General features: G+C 35.2%; 1 protein-coding gene across 1 annotated transcript in view; it reads right to left on the bottom strand.

Moving 5' to 3' along the window:
• SLCO4C1 (solute carrier organic anion transporter family member 4C1) overlaps window positions 1-21,677 on the bottom strand; it is a 73,123-nt gene that overhangs the window by 32,511 nt on the left and 18,935 nt on the right. The window contains exons 3-6 of the mRNA XM_059418295.1: window positions 9,284-9,466; window positions 4,563-4,659; window positions 2,335-2,456; window positions 910-1,028 (exon numbers count right to left, since the gene is read on the bottom strand). Of these exons, the coding sequence (XP_059274278.1) occupies window positions 910-1,028; window positions 2,335-2,456; window positions 4,563-4,659; window positions 9,284-9,466 (521 nt within the window). The remainder of the gene's footprint in view (window positions 1-909; window positions 1,029-2,334; window positions 2,457-4,562; window positions 4,660-9,283; window positions 9,467-21,677) is intronic.

Raw genomic sequence — 21,677 nt, forward strand, 5'->3', positions numbered from 1 at the left:
GTACCCCTGGGGATAAAAATATATGTTTATCAAAAATAAAAAATTAAAAAAAAAAAAAAAAAGAAGTGGGAGAAAAAAAAAAAAAAAGAAAGCAGCAGGGAGTAATAACCCTTGATGGCATAAGAATTTATAAAATAAATAAAGTTAGTATAAAATACAACAGTTGTTGGAATTAAAAATCATGAACAGTCTCAGGAAAACACAAGAATTTGCCTGCATGGGAGAGAACAGAGAGTTGAAAGGTGGGATAAATGGAGTAAGAACATTTTAGGCTTTCATTTGAGGGGGGAAATGAAAATAATTGAAAAGTATATAATTTCAAATCTTGAAAAGGTAAAATTATACTCCTCTATGTATAAAACTTTAATGATGATAAATGGAAAGAATGCAGCAGACCATAACACTTGTTTCTTTAACCTCAAATCAAACCAAGTAACCACTAACTGCCACTTCTTTCACAAGGCAAAAATACTGGTTTGACATTCTCAAATATAGCGCTCGCTTCAGCAGCACATATACTAAAATTAGAACGACATTCTCAAATATATATTTACAATTCAGTGATAACTGATTGATCCATTCATTACATGAGGAAAATGGGAAGGAATAATGATTGACTATAGCCCTAATGAGGGACCATTGAATATTTATATTGCCAATAAGAGAACTCATGTTCTTTCAACCATACTACTCTGGAGTAGTTCTCATTTACTCAAAGCATAATAAAAATAAATCTGAAATTATTTATTTATAAGAGCTATAACTATAGTAAATAGGCAAATAAAACTGCATCATGAAAATATCTGTATATATATATGCATATATTTATTCATGTGTATATGTAATATATACATATTTAGCTATTTATATGTGGAGGAAGGTATATGTGTGTGTACAGTGTTATTTTACCTTTAGAGCAGCTGGGAAATCTTTCCAACTTGTTCCAAAATTCTCCTCTGTGTGTTTTAAGGAACTATGCTTTTCCTGATGAGTCTGGCAAGTTCTTTCACTATGAATTTTTGCTGTACCTAAAAAAATAGTAAATGTACTTGCTCCATCACTTCATTTTTCATTTTTTTAAATGCCTACTTTTTAACTGACACACAGCTCTACAAATATATAAATTCTATAACATAAGAAGCCAGTTCCTCTATTTGTCAATCAAAATTATACAAATTATTGTGCATGTGTAATTTGCCTGGAGAGCTAGTATTATTCCTATTAGCTAAGGAAGTTCTAATCAGTCTAGAAATTAAACTGAGACAATTTTGTTCCAATGACATATTTATTCCCTTTATTTACAAATATCTCTTAAATGCTTTTCTTCCTTTAAAGTGGATCTCTTTTGCATCCATTATATATTAAACGAAGTATCTTTTCCTTTAGTCTCTTTAATCCTAACATGCTTTGCAGATGAAGTATTTACCATGTATTACCATGTCCCTTTGATTTTTAATAAGGGCGCTGTGAATAAATCTGAGAAGACAGTCAATATATGGAATTATACGTTTGATGGTCCAGGGTAGAAAGAAATCAATGAGTCATCTACTTCTACTCTGTCAACTTCTGCTCACTCTGAAAAGTTAATCATCTATCCTGTTACACGTGACAGTAGAAAGAAGTATTTACCTAATTTCTGCCTATAGAAAAATACTTTGATAGATAATGTATTTGAACTACATGATTATATACAAGCAAAATTTTACAGAGAAAGGAATGGATATTCTTTTCTATTAATCTTTTCTTTTCAGGCAACCTAATATTGAAATATGGTAAAAATGAGTACACTACAGTATTACTTTGGTGAAACTGAAAAAAGTATTTGTAACTCTCATCAACAAATAACATCAATGATTTAAGGCAGATTGATTGTTGGTTAGTGAGGAACTGAATGCAAACTAATAGTTTGAAAGATCCTATACCTTGCATATACATAAAGCAAGATTCCAGATAACACACAGGAAACAAATTTATTATTAAGTATATACACAATAATATGTTATTAACATGTTATATATTATTATAATATTCTATAGTACATATAATGATTAACATAGTTATTAATAATATATTATTAAGTATATATTTATATAGTAAAAAAGTGAATACATACAGTTTTACTGCTTTTGTTAACTGGAAATAAAGGAAAAACATGAGTAGTAAGAAAGCTACCCAAAGTTGTCTTTTCAAAAAGACAAATATTCAAAAGTTTGCGTAGACAGACAACTGAAATTCTATAAAACAATGAATTTTCTAGGGTTCTTAGAAATTATAAGCAACCTTTGGCCTACAATTAGAATAAAGCTCCTTGATTTTAAATAAAAACATGTTTACCTGGTAAGTGTTTTGGAAAGCATAAGAAAGGTATTATCAAAGACCAAGCAAAGAGCCAACACAGAAGAAATCCAATCCACCATGCCCCCAGCCATCGTGGATCATCTTCAGTGATAGCTATGCTATAGGACAGAAAAACAAAATATAAAAGTCAACTCTACCTTGTTCATTAAAATGCAGTTACAGTAAGTATATACTTTGTAATTCAAGTGCATATATAAGGGAATAGTATTATAATACCCAACATTTTAAGTTGAGTCATTGTGATGAATCAGACAACAGAGAGCAGGCATAAATGAGATCTATAAGAATAATGGTTCACAAAGTATTTCAAATGGCAATATGACACAGAAGTGCAAACTATTTAATAGTAAATACAGGTATGCTGAATATCTGAAAGCATACGTAGAATTTCTGAACATTGTTTACCTAACTTTGGCTAAGTTTTTCTTCTCTACTAACTGAATACCTCTTACAGCAAATCACTGATCTGTGTTAAATGCCCATATACTGTACTTCAATTAAGGCATACTTTTAAATGTAAAATTCATTTGTTTTATTTATTTACTCATTTACTGAGGTATAATTGACATACAGTATATTAGTTTCATGTATACAATATAATGATGTAATATTTCTATATATTACAAAATGATCACCACATTAAATCTATTTAACATTGGTCACCATATAGTACGGAATTTTTTTTCTTGTTTTGAGAACTTAAAGATTTATTCTCTTAGCAACTTTCAAATATACAATCCAATATTACTAACTATAGTTGCCATATTGTATATTACATCCCATGACTGAAATTTTTACAAGCAGAAGTTTGTACCTTTTGACTCCTTTTACTTATTTCTCCCTTTCCCCACCTATGGTAACCACAAATTTGTTCTCTGTATCTATAAGCTTTTGTGTTTGTATGTTTTTTTTAGATTCTACATACACATGAAATCATATAGTATTTTTTTTTCTCTGACTATAAAGTTCTTCTTAAAGTAATTTATTAACAGTATTTTATAATGATTCTCATAGTTTTTTTTTAATTTTTTATTTTTTATAAACATATATTTTTATCCCCAGGGGTACAGGTCCGTGAATCGCCAGGTCCACACACCCCACAGCACTCACCAAAGCACACACCCTCCTCAATGTCCATAACCCCACCCCCTTCTCCCCAGCCCCCTCCCCCCAACAACCCTCAGTTTGTTTTGTGAGATTAAGAGTCACTTATGGTTTGTCTCCCTCCCAATGCCATCTTGTTTCATTGATTCTTCTCCTAGTTTTATATCAATAGTTTTCCCCCCAAACATACCATTCCTACAACTCATGTAATTCTCCACTGAAATTAAAAACCTTTCTCAAAAACACAGCTCTCTGCTTCAAGAACTTTCTCTGCACGTCTTTTACACAGTCTCTAAAATATAACCTGGGACTAACAGCTCAAAGAACAAATCAGGAATCTATCACCACATTTTCTTATTCGTTACTCAGAGTCACACAGAGGACTATGCAGTTCTGATTCCTAGTGGTAAAATGAGAAAATATGGCCTCGCCAAAATTTACCAACTTCTCTATATTCAGGAAAAAGCGAAGGTAACTTGGTGGTTAAAAGAAGAATTTGGGGGTCAAAAAGATCAACTTGAATTCATGCCTCAGCCATGTATCAATTACTTATTGGATTATTAAAAGGATTAAATTAAGTGGTATGTAAAATAAAGTAACACACAAAACCTATGACATACAGAAAATAGTATGGGATAAATAAACATTACCTATTATTATCCTCTATTGCCACATTTAAAACCACACAATTGTGACTCCCACGACCATATCAGAACTACTACAGAACTTGGTCTAAGGATCATAAACTCTTCAGGCTTTTCAGGTTATCTATATCCAGCTAAACCTACTAATAGCACAACCAATTTTGATTAAATTCTTCTTTCTGAATAATGTATGGGGCCCTAGATGTGCATTTTGAAAATTTCACAGGTAACTTTTAAGCATCCTTATTTATGAATAAATGCATTATACTAGGAGGTGGTACAGCATTAATTCAGGAAGTAATGCAGCTAAAACATTATAGAAAAATTGTGTGTATTCAGGTTTTTTTCCTGAAAAAATCCCTCCCTCTAGCTGAGGAAATTCTTTGGAAATGTTCTATGATGTTAACATTATTAAAATAAAATAAATTTAAATTAAAAATATAGATAATGCCTTGCCTTTGTCCCATACCCACATCAATGTACAAGGATAGCAGCTGTCCTCCCAACACATAGCCAACAGCAGGGCCTAATATTGACATAGAATAGCCAATTCCTAGAAGAACAAAGACATGGAAAAATAGTCAACTGTACATGCTATGAATGTCTTACCGTAGTACAGAAAGATATATTTTACAATAGAAAAATTGAAATGATTAGAATTACAACAAAATTACACATATTTTCGGTAAAAAAGAATACAGTCTGAATGGTACCACTTGTTAAGTCAAGGAGCTTAAAAATATTTTTAAAATAAATACAACTATAAAATACATTTTAAATATAAATATATATGTAATTCAGTGTAAAAGTTGTTAGACTATAATAATTTCAATAAACCCAACAACTATAAATTCAAGGAAAATTACATTCTGTTAAATGGCAGCAAGAGGTAGTACATCTACTTTTTGGATGATGATAATTACTGTTTACAATTCTTATGGAAGAAAATACTGTGAAATGAGAAGCCTTCTCTACTGTGTACATACTCTAAAAGCAATATGTATTTTGCACTCCAACAGCTGATTTTAAAACATGGACCTGGTGATTAGCCTGTTTCATAAAAGTAAGCCACTAATTTAAACTATGCACTTAGGAAATCTTCCATTTCTACTTGTAGCAGAATTAAATTGACCTTATTTCTCTTGGATATTTAAAATTTTGCCATATGTAACATTTAAATTTCTGCAAAAAATTATGCTTACATTAGTATCTTTATATATTACCACCTTCTGAATTTTTTATTAACTGTTAAGATTCTCATTCACATACACAAAAGACCAGAATCTATCATACCCAAAGCTAAGCATATGTCAATGATAAAAATGACTATGTACTTGACCAAGTTTCCAAAGTAGAGTTCATGCAAGATGATTTTTTGAAGGACCACTGAGCCAAGATTCTGGAAAGGTCCAAAAAACTGGGACTGATTATTTCCTGGGCATATTTGCTGATTCCACAAAAGGCACTGGAAAGGTTAGCAATCCTTGCTAGTCTCTAGGAAGTAGGGACACCAAAGTTGCAGTTCAGTGCTGCTAATTTGGGAGTTATACCTTATAAACTGTCCCCATCCTACATTTTATATTGGCACCTAGGAAGCTATACTCTAAAAGTAAGGGTGAGTTAGAAGTAGACTTGCCCACTAAGTAAGTACAGCTTTGCTTCAAATAAACTAATTCTGTGAAGTTACATAGAGGGGATCCCAAATCATATTCCCAAATATATCAGAGATTGGTAATTTATTAAAAAAACACACAGAGTGGGGTTTGGAAAAAAAAACTATAGTATAAAACACCTTTGTCAGAGTTAAAATGAAAGAGATACATAGCAGATTACTCAAAACTGAACTGAGGATTACCAAACTGGACAAATCAATTAGGTCAGTAAAAACTTACCGAGAAACACAAAAAATATAAACAGAAGGTAAAAAATATAGAAAAGAACAAGATATGAAGAATACATTTTTTAAAAGTTTTAGCATACATTTAAGTGGAGTCCCAAGAGAGGAGATAATAGGATAGAAGTCATATTTAAATGAATAATCATAGGAAATATCCTAAAGCCAATAACAAATACCAAACAACATATTTATGAAGTCATAAGAATCCACACAATGAGTTAAATAAAAGGAATTTTACACCTATACACATCATATAAATAAAACCAATGAAAATCAAATGCAAAGTGAAAAATCTTCAAAGAGCAAACCTATATTAAACAGTGGAAGTGAAAAGACAAAGGAACAGTATTTTTAAAGTACTGAAAAAAAAAAATCAATGGCCAACTAGTCATCTATTCCTAGTGAAAATATTCATCAGGGAAAAGCATTTTAAAAAGACTATTTTTAGTTAAAGGATTCTAGGATATCTATGATGAGCAGGTATGTGGTAAAAGTATCAATTAACATTAGAATTTCATAAAATCAAGTTTACATATAAGGTCATTAGTAGATGAATAATAAAATAACATATAGCTAGGAATTTGAGAGGGAAGAAATCAAATAATATTAGATTATCCAAAAGAAAGAAAAAAAGAGCAAGAAATAAGAACATGGAACAATTAGGAAGCACAGGTTAAAATGAAAGATTTAAACACAAAATAACATTAAATGAATTAAAATGTTCAATGAAAGAACAAAGGGAAACCCAGGGAAAGCATCAAAGAAATAAAGGAATAAAGAGCGAATGACCTGCAAAAGTCCATGAAGATAGGTATGTCACAAATTCATTCTAAAAATGAGCAGATTGTGACCATTTTCATTTTGCCCGTTTTGCCTTGTTATGCACAAAATGTGTTTCATTGTTTCATAGAAGAATGTATGCTATCAGTAATAGATGTTGTTTTAAAAGAAAGAACGGTGGACGATTTTGAAAGTGGGGAAATTAAAAGTTATAAAAAAGGAAGGATTTCATGCAAAAAACCTAAGTATCTAGTGAAAAATATGGTTATCTGAAAGTGAAAAGAACCGTTTAAGATACTGTGATTAAGATAAGCATTTATATCTTCCATAACAGAAAAATAAGAGATAAAACTAAAATGAGTTTTGCAGTTTTATTGCTTTTGTTTTTTTTCCTTTACTCAAAAAAACTGCCATTTGATGAGTTCCTATAGTATAGGAAAGACTTAACATAGAGGCCTGCGACTGTTAACTTTAGAAAGCCATGTTGGCAAGGTTGGCCCTTGACTAGCGTTTGGGATTTAACTGTCCAGAGGGATGCCACCATTCCACAACTAATAAGGGTGACTCACTGTGTGGGCTTTGCATAAACAATGTGCTGACCACCTGTATTCCTTTTGAGTCTAGAACTTTGATAGATGCAAGGCAGAGTGTCGCAATAGGATCAACCCCCAATAAAATCCCTGGGCACTGAATCTCTAGTGAACTTGTGATTTAAAAAATTTGAGATATATATATATGTATACATACATGTATGTATACATATATATATATCTCAAATTTTTTAAATTTGTATGTATGTATACATATATATATATCTCAAATTTTTTAAGATATATATTGTTAACTTAGCAAATACATACATGTATGTATACATATATATATATCTCAAATTCACTGCCGGCAGGATTAATTGCAAGCTGTATGGCTCCGCTCGGGGGAGCTAAATCTTGGCAGGCTGCACCCAGTTTTTGTCTGTACTTTGCCTCCTGCATCTTCTCCCCTTGCTGATTTTGCTTGGTTTCCTTATGCTGTAAGTATAAGTATGATTTTATGCTGAGTCAGTCTTCCTACAGATTTATGGAGTCTGGGATGGTCCTGTGGGCCTCTATCCCACCAACCGTGTTTAAATAATTTTTGAAAAACTTCCTATTCTGTGTGTTATCAAAACATAAAGATTAAAATTGCCTTATCAGGTGTATTGATCAGAAGAGCACTTCAGAAAGGAAATTTATTGAACTGGGAGACTGGAAAACATCACCACTAGCTAATTGAAATAAATCATTGTTAACTTAGCAAATGCAAGAAAAGCTGTACAGATCAGCTGGGAGATCAGAGAGAGAGAATCAGAGCTTGCTGAGAGACCAAGGCAAACGAGTACAGAAAATAAACAGAAGTGTAGTCGTTTTCACATTATGGAAGAGCCTACGTAGATTTAATAGTCTCTGTCAGGGCTATGTTGAATGCATTGGACTTCCAGGGACGATGACAATAGGTTCTTGCTATAGGCTGAATGTCTGTGTTCCCCCTACCCCCCCTACCACAAAAGACTCCTGTTGAAACCTAATCCCTAATATGGTGTGAGAAGGTGGGACCTTTGGAACAGATTACATGAGACTGGAGACTTCATAAATGAGATTAGTGCCCTTATAAGAAGATACTCCAGAAAGCCCTGTCCTCCCATGTGTCATGTGAGGACACAGGAAAAAGATAAACTGTCTATAAGGTAGGAAGGAGCCTCACCAGACACTGAATCTGTGGGTACCCTGATCTTAGACTTTTCAGCATCCAGGGCTGTGAAAAATAAAATTTCTATTGTTTATAAGTCAACTAGTCTAGGATATTCTGTTTTGGCAGACTGAAAGAACTAAGACAGCCCCCTTTATTAGAATAATAAACTGATAAAATGAAATGTGAAACACAGTCATTTTAGGCCAGGCCATGAATAGCCTAGTAAGCTCTACCCTGCAAGAGTATAGAGAAGGAATTTAAGAAAAATTTAAGCTACCAAAAATTAGATTCCCTGCCCCCATGAATTGAGCCATATATAAAAAGGATTGATCGGAAATGAAAAATTCCACAGATTTTTGAGTACTATCTTGTCGTTTCTTTTGTGGATTCTAGTCAGGTCCATGTAGGATGTAGTAAATCAGGTAGAATGGGAGAGCTCCATCCCCCACCCTGTGTAAATTAGCCAGAACTCAAGTAATCTAGACAGCCTACTGCTTGGATGGCACTTCTAGGAAGGCTGGGGTGCCAAGAACAGGAAACAGAGCAGGAAGTCAACAAAATTCATAACTGCATTCAACCAAAGGACATATGTCAGTAAATAATGAAACAAAAACAGTAATATTGCTATATCTGCCATCTATTGGGAATCTAATGGAAAGACCCATGAAATTACAACTAACTTTTTAAATAAGCTTCTATTGTGTTTTTACTTATAAATTAAACAAGCAATAAAATGAAGTGCTACTGAAACAACAGGACAGAGAAAACTTACCAATGTAGAGAGAAGATTTGTGTGTGGGCACAGACTCATCAATAAAGGCTGTTCCTAGGGTATAGAGAGGAGTTCCTCCTGTTCCCAGCAACAGTTGTCCCAAGATGAAGACATACAAGTAGTTAGAAAGCGAAGAATTTGAAGAGTTACAATTGGTTCTATTCCTTGTTGCTATGCAAGTACCTTTGAGGAGGAAAAAATTAAATTGTGAATTTATGGAAATTTGGCTAAAAATTGAAATATCTATTTTTATCAATTATACTTGCCTAACAGAACCATCTTTATTTCCTTCAATCACTTCATTTTGATTAAACTGTTCTTAAAATATATACATTACTTAAGAAAATTTAAGAAATATGTTAAAATTTAGCAATGTAAAATAAAACTGAGAAACGTTACTTTAACAATCAAAATTAACAAATTTGGGGGTAAGTTGAAATAAACACAACTGAAGCAAGCTGTGCCTGGGAAGGAATTTTCAAATAATGGGAAAAACAAAACAAAACACAAAAAAACTAGCTTTTATTTTTCTTTCCAAGTCATAAATATAGTATGACCAGCATACTGAATTATCAATCAATACCCTGAACACATGTGAAAAGCGTACTTAGGTTATATGACATTTTGGTCAAAATGGTAATTTCTTAATATTCACTACAAAGCCATAATACTTGAAGTTATGTCTAGTTCTTTCTTATAGCTCAAACTAGTTTACTAAATTTATTTTTTGAAGCAAACTTTGGCCCTATAGAATATTCTTCTGAATATCATCAAAGGAAAAATTGTTACTTTTAAGATTTCATTAAAATCTTAAAAATCACAAAGTCTGGAAATTATAGTAAACCCATATTTCCTAAACTCACCTGATAATATTAATGAATAAAAGTGTTTGATAAAATATATTCCCAGCACCTTCTTTCCCTTTGAAGCTGGTAGTATCCAGGAAACTGCATTTTAACAACAGCCTTAGATGATTTTCATTTCCTTAATATCAGATCAAGATGTATTACTTCCTGAAGAGTGAGATGAGTAAGACCTCCAAAGCACCAATCTTGAAGACTCTTTAACTGGTCCATGGTCATCAGATTTTCAGATGTAAATTTTACATGTAAAAAACTTACTCTTTTAACTTAAAATGTAAAATATACCCTACAATTTAAAATATACCCTATAATATGCCCTTTTATAATCTGACTATTATACGAGGTTGATGATAATTTATATTATCAGATAATCAGCAGATAATTTATATTCATAACCAGGCCAAGTCTGCATTATTTGTCTTACCTTCCTGGCCATGTCAGACATTTGACCTGTGACTTCTGGTTTCAATATTCACTTTTCTGGAGGTAGCAGATTGTACTAAGAATGATCTCTTATTATTTGATACCCTGCACAATTAAATCTACTGACACGTATTTCTTGGTTTATTATTTTTTTCCCATTTCTTTTTATAGTAGAGAAATATCTCTTTGTAGTAATCTACTTGATATTTTGACCATGTGGGTATGCTGTGGGGTTCTGGTGTTTGTTTTTTCCCCAGAGGAAGTAGTCCATGAGGTTTCAACATGTTTGTTTAAGTAAATTTTAAATAGCACAGAAAGAGACGAAGAGAAATACAAAACTCTCCCTTCCCCCTGCTTGCCTCTACCTGATGCTCTCCCCTGTAACTCAGATGGAGGTAATGACCACTGCCAACAAACAGTTCCTTTTATTTTTTTTTTCAGATATTTTCTCACACATTCACACATCTTATATCCATTTACTTTTTTTTACACAAGTATTGTCATACTAAACATACTATTCTCATGCTCAACAACTTCCAGATTTCACTCTTGTGCTGACATCCTTGATGTTGGAATTTAACTGTATTTAAATTTCTTTGTGGGCTGCCATAACATCCCATAGCATAAATGTCGTATATCTTAATCCACAACTTACACATAATAATTAGTAACATAACATTTATTCTTATTATATTGTACATATATTTAGGTCATTACAAACATATTGTGACAAGCATTTTAAAAAATTTCCTTGGCATATTTATGCAAGCCTAACTGTAGTACAGTTTCTAAAAAGTGGAAATGCTAGGTCAAAGTGTGTAAATATTTGTATTTTGATATTGCCAAATGCCTTATCAAAAAGTAAACAGATATGCAATCACACCAGCAATGCAGCAACACTTTGCATAATAAAATTAAACTACTTCCAATCTCTCTGTTTAAACAAATACATGCACATGTGCGTGTACATATTTTTTTATTCAATTTTTTAGGATCATCAATACAATGAAGCATTTCTTATATGTCTATTGGCCACTTGCATATATTTTCTATAAATTTTTCAAATTTACTTCCTAGGTTCCGACTTTGATATCTGACTTAATGAAAGTCTTGCCTTCTCCAAGAGTACACATAAGTTAACATGATTTTACCATAGAATTTTTCTTACTTTAGAGATGACCCCAGAACAACGCAGGTGTTGGGGCACTAGTCCCTGCACAGTCAGAAATCCATGTATAACTTTTGACTCCCCCCAGAACTGAACTACTAATGGCCTGCTGCTGAAAAGAACCCTTACTGATAAATAGTTGATTAGCACATATTTTGTATGTTTCATGTATTAGGTACTAAAGTCTTACAATAAAGTAAGCTACAGGAAAGAAAATGTTAAGAAAATCATAAGGAAAATACATTTATAGTAAGTACTGTACTATATTTATCAACAAAAAACAACAACCCTGTGTACAAGTGGACCCAACACAATTCAAACTCAGGTTTTTGTGTTTCTCAACTGTATTTTTAATTCATATGTAATACAGTTTAGTGGGAAAAAATTGGAATGTAGTATTCTGTCTGATTAACCAAATTTAACCAAATTAAATGTCTTGGGTATGGGTTTACTTTTGGATACTGTTTTTTGTGACTGATCTTTGCAGTCTTTCTCTGGACCAAATCCCTTGTAATTACTTCAGTTGTCTAGGCTTTGAGATACCAACATGTTATCCCAGTTATGACCTATTTCACAGAACTACATGAAAAGCCTGGTAACAATTAACATCATCTTGTATCATTTTTCCCAAGTAAACAAGGCCTAAGATCTACTTACGAAAACTACTATATCCAATATATTACTCTCTATATTATTTCTGAATAATTTCTACTGCTTTTCTTAGAATTGATAAAAAGAAATGACATATCAAGCCATAGAAAGGCTTGGATGAATCTTAAATACATATTGCTAAGTGAAAGAATCCAACCTGGAGAGGTGGGGTTAAGACCTCACAGTAGTAGGAAGATCCTATGCTTGCCTCCTCCCTCCAACACAGCTAGATAAAAATCAAATCATTCTAAACACCCAAGTAATCAGAGAACGGAGAAATCGAAATGCACAGCTAAAGGGAGAAAAGGCCACAACAAGGAAGGTGGTTAGCATGGAGATGAGACAGTGACTTTGGGGAGGAGGAAGGAACCCTGATGATGGAGAGTGGAGACAGAGAGAGAGGGAAAGACTGAGAGAAAGAGAAAGGGAGCAAGTGCACACAGCATGCAGGGGATCTCACATGAAAAATACTTCCCCCAAACCAATACCAGGGAAAATGAGAGGCACGGATTATTTTGAGTTTTCACAACCAGTGTAACTCAAAAACTGGAGTTTTAGAAATCCATGCCACTGTCAGAGTGGAGCCCAACCAGCAGAATAGTGCTTCTGGGGGTGGAGGGGGAGGAGGAAGATGGGGGAGAGCAGAGGCCTGGAAGCAGATATCGTAATATGATGACCCCCTGGGACAAACTGGGGGAGACAGTTATTCCTTGGAGTGCATGTGGGAGAGGTGGCATTACATCTCAGGGGACAAATGTGACAGAGGGCACCACTGCGCTGCCCTTAGCAGAGGGGCACAGACACACCCACTGAAAGCAGCTACTCTGGACACCAGCTTTTTGCTCTGCTTTTCTCTGAACTCCAAGCTCCTGTGAATTGGTCTGGGACAAACTGGCACCAGCCACAGCGTAGGGAGACCCTCCTTCAGAAGACCAAACATAGTCTGTGTTGAGCTGGATCCCTAAAGTTTAGAGTTTTGAAAGTCAGCTGGCATGCCTAAGATAAAACACAGTGCAGTGCACTGCTGGGAAGGCAGACAGTCTGGACACAGATAGGGTGAAGGCAGGGACCTGAGGAATGCCTGGGACACATAAGGAGAGAGTGACCCCTCTTCTGCGAGGGCTTCCCAAACAGCATTAGGCACAAACTGTGAAGACCAGGGAGGGGGCTGGCACTATTTTTCTCTGTCCCACATCACCATGGGCTGACTTAAGCAAGCAGAACAGCACCAACAGTGAAGGCCTCAGCCGCTTACACAAAGCCCCACCATCCTGCGCTGTGCAGGTGATTCTTTACAAGGGCAAGTGTGCCTGAGAACCAGAGCAGCAGAAAACCAGCACCCCTCCCCCAGGAGACTGGGATGAACCTCCCACAGACATGAAGTCCACTGACCACAGAATGCTGCAAAGCTTCAGCCCTAGTGGAAACAGGATCCAGTCCCTTTTAACAAGCAGCCCATAACACACCTGGTTAAAACTCTCCACACTTTGGACAAGGACCAAACATTCCCACTGCTGGCAAGGATAAACTCTGCAGAAGAATGACCTGAGGGAAAGAGCAGCCAAAACACGGCAACAGAGTGCACACAACATACACCAGAAACACTGCCTAATGTCCCAGGTCCTGGAGATTACAGGCCCTCTTCTTCATAAAGCTATTACTCTCGAGAGCAGGAAACATAGCAGGCTTTCTTAACACAGAAAAGAAGACAGACACCTAGATAAAATGCCAAGGAAGAGGAATTCGTCCAGAAAGAAATAACAATAAAAGGTCATGGCCAGGGATCCAATCAGAACAGATTTAAGTAATATGACTGACCCAGAATTTAAAACAACAATCATAAGGATACTAGCTGGGCTTCAGAAAAGCAAAGAAGACACCAGGGAGTCCCTTACCACAAAGATAAAAGACCCCAAACTGGTCAGGCTGAAATAAAAATGCTATAACCAAGATGCAAAGCCAAATGTATGTAATGAGCACAAGGATGGAAGAAGCAGAGAAACAAATCAGTGATACAGGAAACTCAGTGACTACATAAAACATAGTAACATTCATGTCATAGAAGTCCCAGAAGAAGATGGGGGAAAAGAGGCAGGAGGTTTATTTGAGGAAATGATATCTGAAAACTTCCTTAATCTGGGAAGGAAACAAACACCCAAATCTAGGAGGCACAGAGAACTCCCACCAAAATCACCAGAAGCTGGCCAACACCAAGATACATAATAGTAAAATTTGCCAAACACAGGAAAAAGGAAAAAATCCTAAAAGCAGCAAGGCAAAAAGAAATCCCTAACTTCCAAGGGAAGGCATATAAGGTTTGTAGCAGACCTATCAACAGAAACCTGGCAGGCCAGAAAAGAATGGCATGATATACTCAACATACAGAATGGGAAAAAATACGCAGTCAAGAATACTTTATCAAGCAAGATTGTCATTCAGAATGTGAAGGAGAGATAAAGAATTTTCCAGAGAAACAAAAACTAAAGGAGTTCATGACCACTAAACCACCCTACAAGAAAGACTAAAGAGGACTCATTGAGTTGGAAAGAAAGACCAAAAGCAACAAGCACTAGAAAGGAACAGAGAAAATCTCCAGAAACAATGACCTGATAGATAACACCATGGCACTAAATTCAAATCTATCAATAATCACTCTTAATGTAAATGAACTAAATGCTCCAAAAAAAGACAGTGGGTAACAGAATTAAAAAAAAAAAAAATAAGACCCATCTAATATGCTTCCCATATAAGAGACTCTTTTAGACCTAAAGACACCTGCAGATTGAAAGTGAAGAGATGGAGAATGAACATCAAAAGAAATCTGGAGGGGTACCTGGGTGACTCAGTTGTTAATTGTCTGCCTTTGGCTCAGGTCATGATCCCAGGGTCCTGGGATTGAGCCCCACGTCTGCTCCCTGCTTGCCAGAGAGCCTGTTGCTCTCTCTCACACTCCCCCTGCTTATGTTCCCTCTTTCACTGTCATTATCTCTGTCAAATAAATAAATCTTTAAAAAGAAAGAAAGAAAGAAAGAAAGCTGGAGTAGGCATACTTGTGTCAAACAAACTAGATTTTAAACCAAAGACTGTAACAAGACATGAAGAAGGGCACAATATCATAATAAAGGGATCTATCCAACAAGATCTAACAATTGTAAATATTTATGCCCCCATCTAGGAAGCATCCAAATATATGAAACAATAACAAACGTAAAGAAACTCATTGATAATAACACAATAATAGTAAGAAACTTTAACACCTCACTTACAACAATGAACAGATCATCTCAGCAGAAAATCAACCAAGAAACAATGGCTTTGTATGACACACTGGACCAGGTGACTTAACAGATGTATTCAAAACATCTCATCCTAAAGCAGCAGAATATACATTCTTTTCAAGTGCACAGGAGGCATCCTCCAGAACAGACCACATACTGGGTCACAAATAGGCTTCAACCAGGAGAAAAAGACTGAGATCAGACCATGCACATTTTCCAACCGCAGCTTTATGAAACTTGAAGTCAACCATGAGAAAAAAATTGGGAAGACCACAAATACATGGAGGTTAAAGAACTTCCTACTAAAGAATGAATGGGTCAACCAGGAAATTAAAGAAGAAATAAAAGAAATACATGGAAACAAATGAAAATGAAAACATGATGGTCTAAAACCTCTAAGATGCAGCAAAAGCCGTCATAAGAGGGGAGGATATACCAATACAGGGCTACCTCAAGAAGCAAGAAAAATCTCGAATATACAACCTAACCTTACACCGAAAGGAACTGCAAAAGGAACAGTAAATGAACCCTAAAGCTAGCAGAAGAAAGGAGAGAATAAAGATTATTGCAGAAATAAATGATACAGGAAAAAAAAAAGTGATAGAAAAGATCAATGAAACTAGGAGCTGGTTCTTTAAAGGAATTAATAAAATTGATAAACCCCTAGCCACACATATCAAAAAGAAAAAAGAAATCATCAGTGGGAGAGGAGATACCACAATCAACACCAGAGAAATACAAACAGTGACAAGATTTCATTGAATCATCAAGAATACCAGGAAAAATTATATGCCAACAAATGGGGCAGTCTGGAAGAAAAGGGATGAAAAGTTTGAAGTCAAGGAGGGCTTCTCTGAGCTATTGCTGGCTTTAAAGATCGAGATGACCATATGCCAAGGAATGCAGAGAGCTTCTAGAAGCTGACAGCAACACCCAGTGATGACTGTCAAGGAAATGGAGATCTCAGTTAAACAATCCACCAAAACCATTACTTTCAACAATTTAATGAGCCTGGAAAAGGAGCTTCTGAAAAGCTGCAAATGAGATAGTCAGCTGATGCCCTGAGTTTCAGACTCTGAGCAGAGAATCCAGCTGAGCTGTGCCAGACTCTTGATCCACAGAGACAGTAAGATAGAATTACTGTGCTGTTTCAAATTCAGTTTGCATAATATGTTCTGCAGCAATAAAAAACTAATACAAACATCTTACAAAAAGTTAACCAAGGAAGAATTTGCTTCCTTGAAGGGTGAATAAAAACCAAAAAGGAAAGGCAAAACACATGGCAGAATAGTCTCCACAAAAACGTCACTATGATGTAGATTTTTAAATTACTGTCGTTCCATGCTTTAAAAGTGATCATAACAATTGCTTCTTAAAATCAAAAACTGAAAATGAGGATTAAATAAGCTCATAAATGTGATGAATAAGAGAAGAAAAAAATAAATGGAAAAAATTCAAGGCAAGACATGAAATAAAATGAAAACTGCCATAGAAATGAAAGTCACATCAAAATGGGCAAAAGAAAACAGGACTCTAAGAATTACGAGGAGAATACATATCCATGACTTGAGAAATATGAACAAAATTAAATAAACCAAAACTAAGACTTAAAAGATTTGAGAGAAAATTATAGAAATGAGGTCCAGACAAAGAAAATCAAACATGTGCATAATCAACCAGAATAGGAAAAAGTATATACTTTGAGGTAAAACTTAGGAAACTTTTCTGAAATAAATGAAGACCAATCTATAATTTAAAAGGCATAAGGCACCCCAGGAAAATTTGATGCAGGGCTTTCAAGACTATTCCCTTATAAAGTTAACAGATTTTAAAGATGAAGAAACACTTGTGCCATCAAGAAAAAAGATAGTCACTTATGTAGAGGGAAATAAAAAACACTTAATTGGCATCAGACTTCTCTAGAGCAACATATCTCATAAAGCAAAGGAAATTATTTTTAAAAAGTAATCAGTGAAAGAAAAGGTGACTCATAAATCTTAAACTATCATTCAAGTATAAAGGCAAAAGACAAATAAACACATTATAAATCTCAAGGAATTACCCCTTCCTGAAAAAAACAAAAACAAAAACAATAACTACTAGAGGGTTCAGTTCAGCCTACCAAGAAATACTTCATTCTGAGATGCCATTGGAGACATGAAGATTATTCATCCTAAGTAATATTAAATAATTTATTATATTGCACCTGTTCTAAAACAGATTTTTAAAATAGCTAGGTTTACCTATGATGTGAATTCTGCAGTATTATTAGTTGAAGAAAGTGCCTGAACCCATAATTTCAACATCTAATGAGAAATAAAACAATTCCTGGCAAAACACATTCAACACTAATTTAAAAACATTGTTTTGACAGTACACCACAAGAGGGAGTGCCTGCGCTCTTCATGAGCAGAGGGAATGTGGCCAATAAAACTAAGGCTTAGAACTTGCGTAAGGGACAAACCAGTGTTCAGTCCTACCCACTAACCTGTGCAGATACTAAAGGTAAAGGAGAAAATGAAAATCTATATACCTGGACATTTATAAGTTAAATATCAAACTTAGTCCAATCCTCATCCCCACTCAGAGGCTCACAGCCTGCTTCTCCCCAGGCATTTACCTTCAAAACCTGGACGTTAAGAAATCACGTTTTCCTCTGGGCCCATCCTGCTGCCAAGGATAGGGCAAAATGCTGCAGGCTGAGATGGGATTTCACTCCCCCAGTCACAGGGGGAGTGGCAGGCAGAGGGAGAAGCAGGCTCCCTGCTGAGCAGGGAGCCCAATGCGGGACTCTATCCCAGGACCCCGAGATCATGACATGACCCAAGCCGAAGGCAGCTGCTTAACCGACTGAGCCACCCAGGCATCCCTAGAACCATATTTCTAATGCCAAATTTCTAACTTAAATGTCTTAAACAGAACTCATCATTCTCAAAAAACCATCTTGTCTGCCTCATTTCCCTGTATGTTTATGTTTTTTAGTTATCAAGCTTAAAACATGAGAATCACTCAACATTATATTCCTTTCCTAAAATGACCACACCATATGCTTTTCCCACTGTAATCATATCCGTTGTTCAAGTCCAGCTCAATTTCCACGTCTCCCAAATTGCCCAAAGGAAACGCTATCTTTATTTACTATTCTCTTTCTCCATTCAGTGACAATGAACCCTGATTTAACTGCCTGTATAACTCACCAGGTTCTTGCTTATCATGCTTTGCTTACATTCGATCCTCACTTATGTTAACAGCCATAATAGTGATCATCTTATGCAAGATCCTTACCTATCATGTATTATCTAATTCCCAGAAACAACTTTTGAAGGAGGTACCATTACGTTCCACATTTTACAGATAGGCAAAATCAAGATTAGATTATCTACTTCCAAAATCTCTACGACTAAAGAGCCTAAGTACATAACAGATTCATCGCATGGTTAATGGTGACATAAAGTAAAATTAGTTGGTTATTTAAATAGCTTGCGATGTAAATTCAAAACATTTCTATAAGGGTTTCTATCAACATAAAATAAGGAGAAAAACTTAATATAATTTCTAACAGCCAATCTACTTTTCTAAAGTAAGTGGCCATAACTCACTACAAGATAAGAAAAGTAGAATCCAGGGTACCTGGGAGGCTCAGTCAGTTAAGTGGCTGCCTTTGGCTCAGGTCATGATCCCAGGGTTCTGGGATTGAGCCCTGAATCAGGCTCCCTGCTCAGCAGAGAGCCTGCTTCTCCCTCTCCCTCTCTCTGCCACTCTCCCTACTTGTACTCTCTCTCAATCTCTCTGTCAAATAAATAAATAAAATCTTTAAAAAAAAGAAAAAGGAAAGAAAAGTACAATCCGACACACCATGAATCCCATAGGAATGACCACAAAGGCATAAAACCCTTTTTTAAAAATTAGAAAACTCTATGTATAATCTTATACCAAGAAATTTGAAAATGTCTTGAAACTATTGACTTTAAGTTATATAAAATTTGTATATATCTATGATTCTGGAATAAATTGAAATGGGAATCAGAAGTCTACCTCTAAATATTTTTTCTGGAGAATTTATGTCAAAGCTCAACCAAAAACAATCAACCCTTGTATATTATTTAAACTATTCCTATATAGAGAAGAAAATACAAAGTTTCCCAATTTGTTATAAAGTATTAGCACTACTCCATTTCAAAACAGTAGTCATTTGTGGGGTGCCTGTGTGGCATAGTCACTAGGGCTTCTTACTCTTGGTTTGGGTTTGGGTGTTGTTCTCAGGGTCATAGGATTGAGCCCCACCATGGGCTTGTGCTTGGCTCAAGGGTCTACCTGGGATTCTCTCCCTCTGCCCCTCCCCCTACTCTCTTATTCTCTCTCTCTCTCTCTCAAATAAATAATAAAATCTTAAAAAAAAAAAAAAAGTCACTTGTAAAGAGGAATGTTAAATCAAAATGTTTTTTGAAAGACGATAAGGCTAGAAAATATGTATGCATTTTTTTAATGTATCACAGAAGATTGAAGTAGAATACAGACAAAAAGGATAACTGGGGGAAAATTAACATTTTTTATGGGTATGGATTTTTTACAAAGACAGAGTTAAAGGGAACAAATAGTAAGTGCCAGTACCACTAGGCAGCTGCCAAAACACTACAAAAACTGTAGCTTAGTTATATAAAGGCACACAGTAACTTATGCACCAACTCTGGTGGGGAACATACCAGGAAAGTAAGTAAGTACTACGACCTCTTTCTTTCCAATATGCAAACTCCCATTGGCTAAACCCAACAAGAATCCTGGTAGCAAAGTACTAAGGCAACATAGTCCATGGGCCTTACTCTATTAAACTGGATGATAAAATGAATGACAGATCTGGAAAGACAAACAGAGAATATCCATTCAGGACTATCCATTTCTTGTGGGGTATTTTTGGTATCTTAGCATCCATTTTTATCTTTGTCCAGATGAGAAACACTATCTTCAACACAAGAAATCCACAAGAATCTATCACCAAAACATCATCATGGGGTAACGTCAATCCAGCTATTATCCTACCTGAAACCAACACTAAAATGTTGGTCCTCATCAGTGGTCTTCATGTAACAGGCAGAGGAAAATAACAGCAGGACAATTAACAAGCTCCATAGTTCTTCCTTCTAGAGTTGGTCAGAAAGACCGAGTTGACAAACATTGCTTCCTTTCCTATCATCCAGGTTTTGTTCCCTTTACCTCCTGCCTGTACCTCAGCTGGTCTAGGATTTTACAGAGCATTTATAAGTCTTCAGCTCTTTTATCTCTGTTTGGTTGCCATAGTTATCCTTTAACAAGTACTATTGAGTGTGGGAGTGTTAAGAGGCACTCAAGTAAATTCCCTCAGTCCAAAATATATTTTTTGGAGATACTGTATAGAAACAACACAATTTCCCCTGAGTAACTAGGACCTATCACTTCTGCCAGCTCAGTGACCATCTTCTCTTCCTGTTGATTGTTTAATATAAATATATTTATACACACACACACACACACACACACACACACACACACATATATATATATATATATATATATATATATAAAATTAGGGTACAGTCTAGGCTTTGACTTTAAGGGAATAATGACTGGGTTATCTGATGAAAGCTTTTTATCTCCGGAGGCTAGGACTCAACAAGACCAAGGCAGAAAGCAAAAATCCCATAAATGGAATTTTAGATACAGTAAGAAGAGGCACTAGTCCTTTGGTACTCTCTAGCTCCTTACCTATGCATTCTGTCTATAAAGGATCCAGCAAAACAGAGTGGTTTCTGCCTTATTTAACACATGTATCACGTTCTAAGAAAATTCTGTTCTACAAATTACAACACAATGAACACCATCCCCGCAAGTCAGTTGTTTCTGGGTTTAGGGTACAGAGTAAGACATGCAGGTGAATTTCATGCACACGACTTTGTTACTATATCTCTTTTGCTGCAAATAAGTTTCTTGGTCAGAAGTGGTGTTGTATAGAATATAATTATAATGAATAAGGTATT

The sequence above is a fragment of the Mustela nigripes genome, chromosome 12, assembly GCF_022355385.1.
Source record: "Mustela nigripes isolate SB6536 chromosome 12, MUSNIG.SB6536, whole genome shotgun sequence".
NCBI classification, from domain to species: Eukaryota; Metazoa; Chordata; class Mammalia; order Carnivora; family Mustelidae; genus Mustela; species Mustela nigripes.